The sequence below is a fragment of the Glycine soja genome, chromosome 2 (genome assembly GCF_004193775.1).
Source record: "Glycine soja cultivar W05 chromosome 2, ASM419377v2, whole genome shotgun sequence".
NCBI lineage: Eukaryota > Viridiplantae > Streptophyta > Magnoliopsida > Fabales > Fabaceae > Glycine > Glycine soja.
The window spans coordinates 6,228,444-6,240,776 of record NC_041003.1 but is presented as its reverse complement, the minus strand read 5'-3'; the positions used below and the strand labels follow the sequence as shown (position 1 = coordinate 6,240,776).

The following is a 12,333-nucleotide window of genomic DNA, read 5'->3' as shown; positions in this document are numbered from 1 at the left end:
TGTGTATCTTTCCTACTTTCATGGCACAAGTATCTTTCTTTGTTTCCCTTTTTTCTTCCCCTGATAGCTATATATACCGGTAAGAAAAGCAAAGTTGCAACATCTATTTTCCGCGTCTCGTGTATCTCTCTCAAAAACATTGAAATTGTGTTAAGAATGAATGCACTAGCAGCCACCAACAGGAACTTTAGGCTGGCCTCTAGGCTCCTTGGATTGGATTCGAAGCTTGAAAAAAGCTTGCTGATTCCATTCAGAGAAATCAAGGCAAGTAAACCTGCAAAATGATCTGTTCTTACCGTGTTTTTTCACAAAGGAAAGTGCTAAATGTTTTTGAAGAAACATTTTTTTTCTCTTCATTCTTCCAGGTTTGTTGCAGTCAAAATTTTCATGCATCATAGAGGCAACAAATCAAAACCGTTAAATGAAGATCAGAGAACTAAAATCTTGAATGCATGTTTTTTTTTTTTAATTGGCCAATGTTTTTTTATCCAATCGAAAACAGTTAGCATGGACAACAACTCATGTATCTTGCGCAACCAATTGAAATAAACCCCTTTGATTTTTTAGGCCAATGTTAGGTGTTAGTTTTTTGTTTGTTGGAGAATTCAAACTCATGACCACTTCCTCCTCTTCTTCCTTCAACCACCAAGCCAACCTTATACTCCCCATCTTAAATGCATGTTTTAAATCTAATTTACCTAGACAAAAAATGAATCGTTTGATCTTCATTCAATGTTTCTTATTTTCTTACTGTGTGAATGTGTGATGAAACTGAGTTCAGTCATATCTCTACCTATCCCTCGCTTTAGTTTATTGTTTAAAAAATCATGCATAAAACTTTTTACAAAAAAGTCAATCTTACTAAATAGCATTATGTTTCTCAAATCACCTTCCCTATTGATGATGGCACCTTGATGGCTTCTGTTTTGTTCTTATTTTGTATTTATCAGATAAGCATAAAATGCAACTCTAGTTCTAAAACATGTTGAATGAAAATGCAGGTTGAGTGTACCATCCCCAAAGATGATGGAAGCTTGGCCACTTTTGTTGGATTCAGAGTTCAACATGATAATGCCAGAGGCCCCATGAAAGGAGGGATCAGATACCATCCTGAGGTTATTTATATTCCGACTTACAAAAAACTCAGTGATTTATCTGTTTATAGGTTTTAAGTTCTATCACTCAATCATATGTCTTTGGCTTGAGTAGGTTGAACCAGATGAAGTGAATGCTTTGGCACAACTAATGACATGGAAGACAGCAGTAGCGAATATACCATATGGTGGAGCCAAAGGAGGGATAGGGTGTGATCCTGCAAAATTAAGTGTGTCAGAGTTAGAAAGACTCACTAGAGTTTTTACCCAGAAAATTCATGATCTGATTGGAGTTCAGACAGATGTACCCGCTCCTGATATGGGAACGGGACCACAGGTCAGTACAACAACTAAGCTTTGTGAATTTGCTGATGATTGTTATGCTTGACAAATGTTATGCTCTCTTTTCTTCATATTGGACTTTATTATAAAACACTCACTAACTTACTAGTTGGTTGTGAATGCAGACTATGGCATGGATTCTAGATGAGTATTCCAAATTTCATGGCCACTCTCCAGCAGTAGTGACTGGGAAACCTATAGTACGTAGATTAAACTGTTTGTATTTCTCATTTTAATGAGCATTGAACTGTGCCACAACAGCAACTTATCAACACACTCTTTCTACGATTGGATTATTAGTTGAAGAACAAAACTTTGATACAGTTTTATAAGTGCTTTTGTCCAATGAGAATTGAAGTTTTATGTTGAGATTTAATGCAAATTTTTATTATGTGAAATACCAAGGTGAAACTCCAATTCTGACAGGAGAATAACACCAAAAGCACTTTAAAAACTGTATGTAAAAGTTTTGTCCTTAGTTGAAATTCATGTGAACTCTACTAAATAAGGAGGGTTCCACTCCCTATTTAGTGCATTAAACAAGAATTTCAACCAAAAATAAAGAGCGTGTTCAGAAAAATTTGTTGATAACATATCCTAAACCAATTCCCATATCTAACTTTCCATGTTCAAACAAGGAACTCGGTGGATCTCTAGGCAGAGATGCAGCTACAGGACGAGGAGTCCTCTTTGCAACTGAGGCTTTGCTTAAGGAGCATGGGATGAGTCTATCCGGACAGCGGCTTGTCATACAGGTACGACTATGCTAAATGAAAACAGCATTAATCGTGCATAGTAGTTTGAAAATCATGCTTTCAACAATGATTAATATTTAATAGAGATATAATTTTTAGTTAAGTGTAAAAATCCTCCAAGAAAAGAAGATCATCAGTTCATGCCTAATATTTTGATGAATTTGAGATAAACGCATGCAATTAATCATGTCGTGTGTGTCTTCAGGGTTTTGGAAATGTGGGGTCTTGGGCTGCCAAATTGATCAGTGAGAAAGGTGGAAAAGTTGTTGCTGTGAGTGACATAACTGGGGCCATCAAGAATAGCAATGGTCTTGACATACCAAGCCTACTCAAGTATTCTGAACAACACCAGGGAGTCAAAGGATTCCATGGTGGTGAAGCAATTGACCCTAACTCAATATTGGTTGAAGACTGTGATGTTCTTGTCCCAGCAGCTCTTGGTGGAGTCATCAATAGGTGCTTTTGCTTAACTACATAATTCTTTTGTTCATATTAAACTTCTAAGATCACTTAATTATCATCACATCTTACCTTGGAAGCAAACACCAAAATGCACCCCACATGAGTAAACCTCCATTTTAATTAGGCCATGGGATGATTTAATCTCTTACTTTACAAGTTTTTTACTTTGGTCTTTGGTTTTGCACAATATTGTAAAATATCATTCACTTTATTTCCAAATGTCAGTGAAAAAATGTAATATAAAATTTTTAAGTACGCGACATTTTGCAATATTTTCCAAATTTAGAGGAGCTTGACAATATTGGTTGTTGCGTAAACTTATTGCCTTCCATCCTTAAGCATCAGAAACATCTATCTGTTCTAAATGGAGATATATAATGAACAGAAGCGTAAACCTTTTTCTTTCCCTCTTTTTATATGGTTGAAGGGAAAACGCAAATGAGATTAAGGCCAAATTTGTTGTTGAAGCAGCCAATCACCCAACTGACCCGGAGGCTGATGAGGTTAGTTTGAATTCTTTTTTCTGTTCCTTTTAATAAAAAAGCAACAAAAAAAAAAAACAAGAAAAAGAAAAAGAAAACATTGGAAGAAAAGTAAGAACAAATATCATGCACTGTTTTTAACTACCTCCTTACTTTGCAGATTCTGAAAAAGAAAGGGGTTGTGATCCTCCCAGATATATTTGCTAATTCTGGAGGAGTCACAGTCAGCTACTTTGAGTGGGTGCAGGTAACTATTAACTGTTATGATTTCACATGGTTGCATATTTGGTTCCTCTCATATTAATTTGTCATATCATTTGAAAAAAGCTAAAAAGAACCATAGTAAGACCTAATTACAAGAAATACTAGCAACACATTTTTCTAATATTCTCTTTTCAATAAATTTTCCTTTATTGCCTAAAATTCAAGTGAATCCGACTTATTTGGGAATGAGAACCATTAATATATTTTGTGAGACTTGTATGAATTTCACTCAATAAAAAAGAATGTCTCGGAAAAATAATTCTAAAAAAAGTGTTACGTAGTATTTTTTTCTAACACTACTTATATAGGGTCTATTAATTGTTTTTACATTTTTCGTCTTCTATGACATAACATTGTCATGTTACTTGAGTGGTTCGAAATTCATTTACATTTACAATTATGTTAACCCACTTCATGTAATCATTAAGGTTAATTAAATGATGATTATTATGTAATGCACAGAACATTCAAGGGTTCATGTGGGATGAGGAGAAGGTGAACAACGAGCTAAAGACATACATGACCAAAGGGTTCAAAGATGTGAAGGAAATGTGCAAAACCCATAACTGTGATCTTCGTATGGGAGCATTCACCCTTGCAGTTAACCGTGTGGCAAGGGCCACCACCCTTAGGGGTTGGGAAGCTTGAAATCATAATGAAGAGTTCCATTGTCAGCCTCAGCAAAACCTTACACAATTCTTGCATATGCATCCGAAATTTTTACGGATTTTTTTAGATCTTTTGTTTTTTTAAGAAAAATAAAGAAATTCCTTTCCACTTTATGATTGTTTTATTTGTTATGCCTTAGATGTATTTTTAGAACACAAGCAATATATCCAATTTATGCCTTTGTTGGTCCAATTGCAATGAGGAATCACTTGTTTTCTGATGCTTCTTTGTTAGGATGTATTTCCCTTTTCCTTTGCTGTTTTGTTTTGTTTTTTCATTCCCATTCATAAAAAAAAAAATCTATTTAGAAAATAACAGCGTTGAATCACTGAGTCCGAATCATCTGGCACATACCTATCGTCTATATGGTATTTTTATTCTATAATCAAGTTAAAAATAAATTCAATATAATTTTTTATTTTAAGCAAAAATTATCTATTAAGTTATTTTAACTTAAAATTAATTCTAAATTCATAATCAATAAATATGTAAATGTTTATCTAAGATTACAATAGCTAATATTTTAATATGATTTTGAACAATTCATGATAGAACTACAAACATTTTTTTAACGCAATTGTATATCAAAACCTAATATGAACAAAAAATAAACATTAAAAAATGACAATCAAAAATATTTTTAACGCTATTACATATTAAAATCTGAACTTAAAGAATATTAATTTAGAATAATTCATTGGATGGTTGTTGTATATCCTTTCAAATTACTAATCCAATATTTATGGCTTGGTTCCATAAGACAATTTTGGAAATTTAGGAAATGGAAAAGAAAAAAAAAAACAGAATAGAAAAAGCAGAGAAGAGAAGAGACTATCCAGCATTCTAATTTCTAGCTAGTAAATAAGTAAGACAAGTAGCGTACAGTGATTCAATCACTGATCAAAGACAAACAACGTAAGACTCACGATGGCCACATCATCCTTAGGAAACCCGAATAACCCAGAAGTGAGAAAAGACATCGTGTGGAACCGGTGGGTGATATTCTCACCCGCGCGCGCCAAACGACCCTCCGACTTCAAGTCCAAGTCACCCGCCGACCCGAACCCGAACCAGCAATGCCCCTTCTGTATCGGCCACGAGCACGAGTGCGCGCCCGAGATATTCCGGGTCCCTCCCGGTGACCCGGATCCTCTACCCCGCTCTCTCCCGCACCCTCTCCGATTTGTCTCCTTGAGAAATTGGGAGCGTTTTCCTCGCTTATACCGAGAGAATTCCACAGCTCTCCAGCCATGAATCCATCCAATACGTGCAGCTTCGTTCTCTCCTGCCTCCCTATTTTCATAATCCAATTTTTTAATTGTTAAATTAGTCTATTAAAATGTGTTTTTCTTCAGGAAAATTGGTGGTGTTAGGACTAATTTGATTAGACATAAATTTATCTTTCAATAACTAATTTGACTATTCACTGTATGAGTTAACAGGTCATATTAGTTTCGGAATGGTGGAGATTATTAATTGGAAGTTCGTTACTGTAAAGGTCAAACAAATTTATTTTATAATTGGATCACAATATAAAATTACACAATTCAAAATTCAAAGTCTGTAAGACTGAAAAATTGCATATTTAGAGACTTCATACTGAAAATTGACTCGATGAAAAAATTAACAGTTGATATTATGATGCATTCATGATTAGTCCTACATGCGAACTTAACATCAGTTGTTGATTTTCTGGTCGATGACTAAGGGTGTGTTTGTTTTTCCGTTAGCATCTCCCTTGAATGTCAATTCTTGGCTGTTCCTGCTTTGCATCACTGATAATAGATCTATTTACTTTTATGGTTAAAGTTGTAACTTTATTAGTTTATTTATCAATGGTAGTTGCAGGCTACATTTCTATCATTTTCTACAATTGCAATTGATCTAGTCTTAACATTCTTGGTATAATGTGCTGTTTGGCAAAACAGAAAAAAGACAATAAAAATATAATTTTATTGTATTTTTCGATACAATATAATTATGTTGTGTTATGTGTTGAAAAATATAATGAAATTGTATTTTTATTATGTATTTTTTAAAATTATTTTTAATTTTATTTAATTATTATTATTTGCTTCTAATTATAATTATTAATTGTTATTTTCAGATGGCTCATACTAAAGGGGCTTCCCATGACTTAGATGCGGAAAGGCAAAGGCAAAGTATGATTGCGTTAGCATGTCGTGATGCCTGAGGCACAATATTCTTAGCGACAATCAAGATTACACCAAAAAAATAAACTGTCCAGATTACATCGAATTCTACAGGGATATTGTTGTTTCTCCGACCATCATAAATGTAGTAATGGGTTGTTTAATCATAATATAAAGCATTAAAATTTACTTTTTAAAAATTAAAACATTTGTTTATACAAGAAATGCAAAAAAAATCAACACAACGGAATATCCACAATAGGAGTGGAGAGAAAGTAACAAAATAGAACTACTATACATTTGGGAATAGAATAAAAATATATAACAAAATCTTGATTTTGTGTGTTATGTTGGGTGAAAATACATTATACAATAAAATCATGATTTTATTATATAATTTGAGGTGAAAAAATAAATATCAATGAAAACTCAATTTTATTGTACACTCGTAGGAAATACAACAGTGTTTTTTCCATTGATATCTGTTTTTTCAACCACTAACGGAAATATGATTTATCCTCACAAGGGTATTTTCGGAATATGGTTAAAAAACACCCATGTGGGCGGTGCCAATAGCAGCTCCCCCTTCTCCAAAACTAAAAAACTAAAACCCCAAAGCAAAACGGTGGCAGCGGCGACCCCTTCTCCAAGCTTCTCTTCTCTTTTCTTCTCTCCATCTTCTTCTCTGCTCAGTCTCGCAATCTTCACCTTCATTTGGATCATGGCAACCCTTGCTCCATCCTCTGACACTGCAAGTAAGTATCCTTTCTCATCTCTCTATTTGACTCATGTTTCGGTCTTTTTCGTTAAAAAAAAACTTGTACTTGTATCGGTTTCATTTAGTTATGCTCTGTGTTTCTGATTAACGTGTCTATAGTGTGTTTGTGATGGTCATGAATATCTACACCTCTGTGTGTGTGGTGTAGGGAATTGGTTGAAAATTATATATATATGTATGTATGTATATATGTATGTGTGTATATATATATATATATATGTATGTGTGTGTGTATATATATATATATATATGTGTGTGTATATTCTACTTTTGGATTAATTTAAAATTATTTCATTTATGTACATGAAGAGTAACATCGTGTTTTTGAAAATAAAAACTAATTGATTATGTTTTTTTTTTAATTGTTGTCGGTTTTTTTAAAATTTGACAGAATACTCTAGGTAATGATGAATAGTTGTAATTCAGTGGTTATATTAATAGAAATTGCATTTTATTTGAATAGTTTAACAGGGTTTTGACTTGTATTGGTGAAATAGTCTGTTAGTTGACCTGCTCAAATTTATCTCTTTTTTCCCCCTATCTTTTAATTTCAGTTATTTTGTATGTGTCTTTTTTATGCTTATGAAAGGGTTATTTCTATGGCAAATGACTCTCTTTTTCCTTTTAATTATAGAAGATACCGGTTAATAGCTCAAAACCCCTTTTTTTTGTCTTTTATGAAAACATATATATCTTTTTTGTTGTCAATTTATAAATACTAATGTTGAGCCGCTCAAATTTCTCCCTTTTTTTGTTTTGTTTATTGTAACTGTATTTCTTATGCTTGATATACTGTTCTTTCAATGATGAATTTCTTTTACCATTTTAATATTGAAGCTGCAGATTTACTGCAGAATTTGTCCTTGGATTCCGAGTCCAAGACAGTTCCTGAGCCTGCAAAGAAGGTGAGTATTTTTTTACTATAGCATCAATGCATTTGGAACTTTGGATTTGTGGTGTGATAACGAATAGCTAATTCTTATAGTCTACTTCTATACAGAATGGACATGGTCCAGCCAAGGGGGTGACCAAGCCATTTAACCCGAATGCAAGCTTCACTCCAAATAGACACCTGTCTGCTTCTGCATACTATTATGGAGGTAAGGTAAGCAGTTATGACTTCAGATGGAAGGTGTTGATTGAATAACTTATTATTCCTTCTGGAAAATCAATGTGGTAACGAGAGTTTGTGCAGGTTATGATGGGCAAGGTGATTGGAATATTTATTCCCGATATATGAACCTTAATACTGGGATGAAACAAGTACCTCTTGTTCGTGTAACTACTGGACTTTGTTATGTTGTGTATGTATTTTGATATTATAAAATTGGGTATTATTTGCAAATTGGTGTTGAGAAAAAGCTGTCTAAGTTCTATTGAGTGATGATTGATTTCTGCTAGATGATAACTTCAAAATCAAATGGTGTAGGATGGATGCTTCCTACTTGCTAAAATCACGCTTGATTTGTTTCTGGGGGTTCTAAATTGTTACACCAATGTAACATTTCGAGTATTACATAAGCATCCTTTCTGTTTTAAATTTTAAATTCTAAAGAGCAGTACATTATTTTGAGTTTTTTTTCCTGTTGACATCCAATCCTAAAATTGCTAGTGCATATAAGTGTAGTTTGATCACTTTGATGAGCCTAAAATCATTTGGGAAAACTATAGTAACCTTCCTTGAGGTTAGCACTTTTTACATTAACACTGTCCTTGTTTAGGAAATTACACCTACCTCCTTTGCTTTGTTATTTTTAAGGTGTTAAAGCAAGTGCTGTGATTGGACTTTCCCAAACAAGAAGGGTGTTGGTGTAAGTGTAATAATCCTTATCCTTAAGGGAGGTCAGCATAATTAGCCCTAATCATTTCCTTCATTTGCCAATTTTCTTAGATGTGTAGTTTCGTATCTTCTTCCTCTTATTATTGCCAGGATATGATTTGCTTCTTATCATTTTTAAATTATAAAATATAGATTTACTAAATTGTTAAACTTAAGACAATCTTACAGGTTTTTTTGTGTAATGAATTAAATAACAGGGTGTTTTGGGAGATAGTTGCTCTTATTTGTACCATCAAGGTTATGGTTATACACCATATGGAGCACCCATGCAACATGATGACAATCTCTATGGGCTGCAACAGTACCAGTACCCTTCTTCTTACTACCAGTCTCCAGCTTCTGCTGATGGGTCATTTGCTGCTAACAAAATCAATGCTCAAGAAGGGAGAATATCAGCTGCAGCCAGTGCTGAACATATCCCTTCATCTGCTGTTATTAATAAAGGAAGCTCCATTGGTGTGGTGAATGAAGGTTCCACAAACAACAATGGGGTAAAGGAATTTTTATCAAGTACCCAGCGCCCGTTGTTGAATTCAAATGATTCTTATCAAAGGGCTGGCTTTCCTGTGTATGCTCCTTTGTCAGGATATCAAGATCCAAGAGTAGGTCCTCATGGGACTCAACCAGCATTACCTTTGGATCCCTTATTATTTTCTAATAAGAAGTCCAATGATGGAGCAAAAATTGGATTATCTTCACCAGCTGTGCCTGGCAAAAAAATTTCCTCTCAAAGGAATACAGCCATTCCTCAGCCACTTCCACAGTCCGTGGTATGTTTCTAAGTATTTAACTACCTTTGTTTTTTCCTTTACAACTTAAGCCTTGCCTATCATTTGTATGGTGTAGTTTCCTATCTAAAGCTGTCCAAGAAAATTATTTTTTCTCAACCAACTTTCCATTTATGTTAGGTAAGCCCAATTTACTGGTTTCTGTTAGTTGAGGACTTGAGGGAGTTGGAGTTAGTAATAATCTAGAACAGAATTAGTAGAGTAGTCTATAAGGAGATAGGGGGAGAAAATTAAGACTGATGTGTTTAGTTGGAAATTGGTTTTGGAGGGAGAGATGTTAGGCTCTTTAAATCCTAAAGGAACAACTTGTATTCATTCCTTTCCCTCTCTTCCTATTCCTAACCTGGATTCATCACTGGTTTGTGGACTGTGGCCTAGGGGACCTCATCAACAAATTCCTGTCTTTTCTGTCATATATGATTATGGGTATAACTATTGTTGTGGTGATGATCATTTGTTTATTCAACCACATGGTCATGATTCTTTTTATACAACCTGTTCTACAGTAGATAATTTGATTTTTGGTTTGTGCACAATATTGTTGTTTCTATTCATAAAATGAATTCAAAGTTCACTCATAAACTGTACCTTGGATGCAGAACTTACATGGTTCCATACATTCATCTGGACTAGAACTGTTCTCTGGATTCATTAATGGGACGTACCCAAGCAACACAATGTATAGCCAATATGGAAATGCATATAGAGCTAGTTCTCATTTCGGACAAGCTCCGTATGGATATGGGTATAGAATAGGGTCTGTTAATAACAAGCCTAAAGCCTCAAATGATGGTTGTGCTATTGATCATGTCAAAAGAAATATGGATGGCTTTGGTGAGCTGAATAAGGGACCCAGATCTGGCAATAGTTCTGATGATAAAAGTGTTGATGGTCCTGGACCTGTCACATTATTACTCAAGGGACAGAATCTTCCAATTAAGAGTGATAATAAAGAAGTGCCTCTAGTTCCCAATAACGAACGGTACAATGGGGAAGACTTTCCTGAGAATTATTCTGATGCAAAATTTTTTGTCATCAAATCTTATAGCGAGGATGATATTCATAAAAGCATTAAATAAAGTCTGGGCAAGCACCTTTAATGGCAACAAAAAACTGGATGCAGCGTATCATGAATCCAAGGAGAAACCTGGTGACTGTCCTGTATTTTTGCTATTTTCGGTTAGTTGCTAACTTGATAGCCTCATTTAGTTGGGTAATTCCTATGCTTTCTTGGTGTTACTAAGCCTCAATTTTCCCTTTGTTTCTTGGTACAGGTTAACACTAGTGGCCAATTTGTTGGTTTGGCAGAGATGGTGAGTCCACTTGATTTTGGTAGAACTGTGGAGTATTGGCAGCAGGACAGGTGGAGTGGTTGCTTTTCTGTGAAGTGGCATATCATAAAAGATATCCCAAACAGTGTGTTGAGGCCCATAACACTAGAAAACAATGAAAACAAACCTGTTACTAACAGCAGGGACACCCAGGAGGTATTCACTTAGTGGCCTGTTCGTTCCCACAAATCCCTTCTCCCCCTTTCAACTAGCAGTACTTATCTATATCGTTCATCCTTCCGCAGGTTAAGTTTGAGAAGGGTATTCAAATTCTCAAAATTTTCAAGCAGCATTCAAGCAAAACATGCATTTTGGATGATTTTGGGTTCTATGAGACTCGTGAAAAGATGATTCAGGAAAGAAAATCTATGGAACAACAGCTTCCGAAACAGGTAATACGAACCTTTACATCATATAAAAACTTCGTACCCCATTGCCCGGAGGCTCTTCGCTATGCGAAGGTATGGGGGAGGGATGTTGTACGCAGCCTTACCCTTGCATATGCAAAGAGACTGTTTCCAGATTCGAACCCATGACCAACAAGTCACCAAGGCACAACTTTACCGCTGCACCAGGGCTCGCCCTCACCTTTACATCATATACTAAGAACAAATTTTGGCATTTGAATTGTTCCTGTAAATTTTCACTTTTTACTATGCACCTTCTAAATATTGGATACTAAGATACATTCAGGATCATGCTATTTAAGTGGCCTCTCCTGTTGATTAAACCTCTCAAATCCTTTGTTCTATTATAGGCTAGCAAGTCCAATGATTTAACAACAAATGGGACAGTTATGTTGCCCAAGTCTCATGATGGAGCCTTGAAGAATGAATCAGCTACTACAGATGAAGCAGGACAAAAGGAGAAGCTGGTAGAAGTGAATGGATCAACTCAAGCATCTGAAGACTGTTCAAAGAACTGCTAAACCCGTGACAGTGCAAGACAAGAGAGTGGTTAAAGAATGTAGCTTCCAGTATCCCCTCCCCCTCTTTTCAATCCCTTTTCATACATTCCTTTAGTATGGAGCGAGTTTTGGTGTTTTCTTGTTCCTTGTTATCCCTGTTTATTTTGTTTGTCCTTGGGATTCTAATGGATGTAGCCATATTGCACCTCTTTCTAAAGAAAATATATAAAGTGAGAATGGAAATATGAGTTTAATTATATACACCGAAGATTTTTACAATATCAACAAATTATAAATTACTTTAAATATATGAGTTTTCAGTTACTTATTACAAAAGTCAATAAATTTCAATTACTTTGATTGAATGAGAATATAAAAAAAATACATTATTAATATATTTCAATTAAATTCATAATCTACTTTTTTCTTTCAGCTGATTTATATTTGTCATGCCAGCTTTGCTCATTT

The 12,333-nt window shown here is 34.7% G+C and overlaps 1 protein-coding gene and 1 pseudogene across 1 annotated transcript; both read left to right on the top strand.

Moving 5' to 3' along the window:
• Positions 1 to 110: 110 nt before the first annotated feature.
• On the top strand, positions 111 to 4,292 carry LOC114383563 (glutamate dehydrogenase 1-like). Its single transcript, XM_028343260.1, has 9 exons — positions 111 to 264; positions 1,002 to 1,115; positions 1,210 to 1,431; positions 1,562 to 1,636; positions 2,075 to 2,191; positions 2,397 to 2,647; positions 3,081 to 3,156; positions 3,296 to 3,382; positions 3,862 to 4,292. The coding sequence occupies exons 1-9, from the start codon at positions 157 to 159 to the stop codon at positions 4,045 to 4,047; spliced, it is 1,236 nt and encodes a 411-aa protein (XP_028199061.1). The 5' UTR covers positions 111 to 156; the 3' UTR covers positions 4,048 to 4,292.
• Positions 4,293 to 6,815: 2,523 nt separating this feature from the next.
• LOC114383554 lies at positions 6,816 to 12,126 on the top strand (annotated as a pseudogene).
• The last annotated feature ends 207 nt before the right edge of the window (positions 12,127 to 12,333 follow it).

What these genes read in the sequence shown, in the direction of transcription:
- LOC114383563 (XM_028343260.1), top strand. Translation starts at nt 157, where the DNA reads ATGAATGCACTAGCAGCCACCAACAGGAACTTTAGGCTGGCCTCTAGG. An exon ending in TTCCATTCAGAGAAATCAAG is followed by an intron (nt 265 to 1,001) that starts GCAAGTAAACCT and finishes ATGAAAATGCAG; the next exon opens with GTTGAGTGTACCATCCCCAA. An exon ending in GGATCAGATACCATCCTGAG is followed by an intron (nt 1,116 to 1,209) that starts GTTATTTATATT and finishes TGGCTTGAGTAG; the next exon opens with GTTGAACCAGATGAAGTGAA.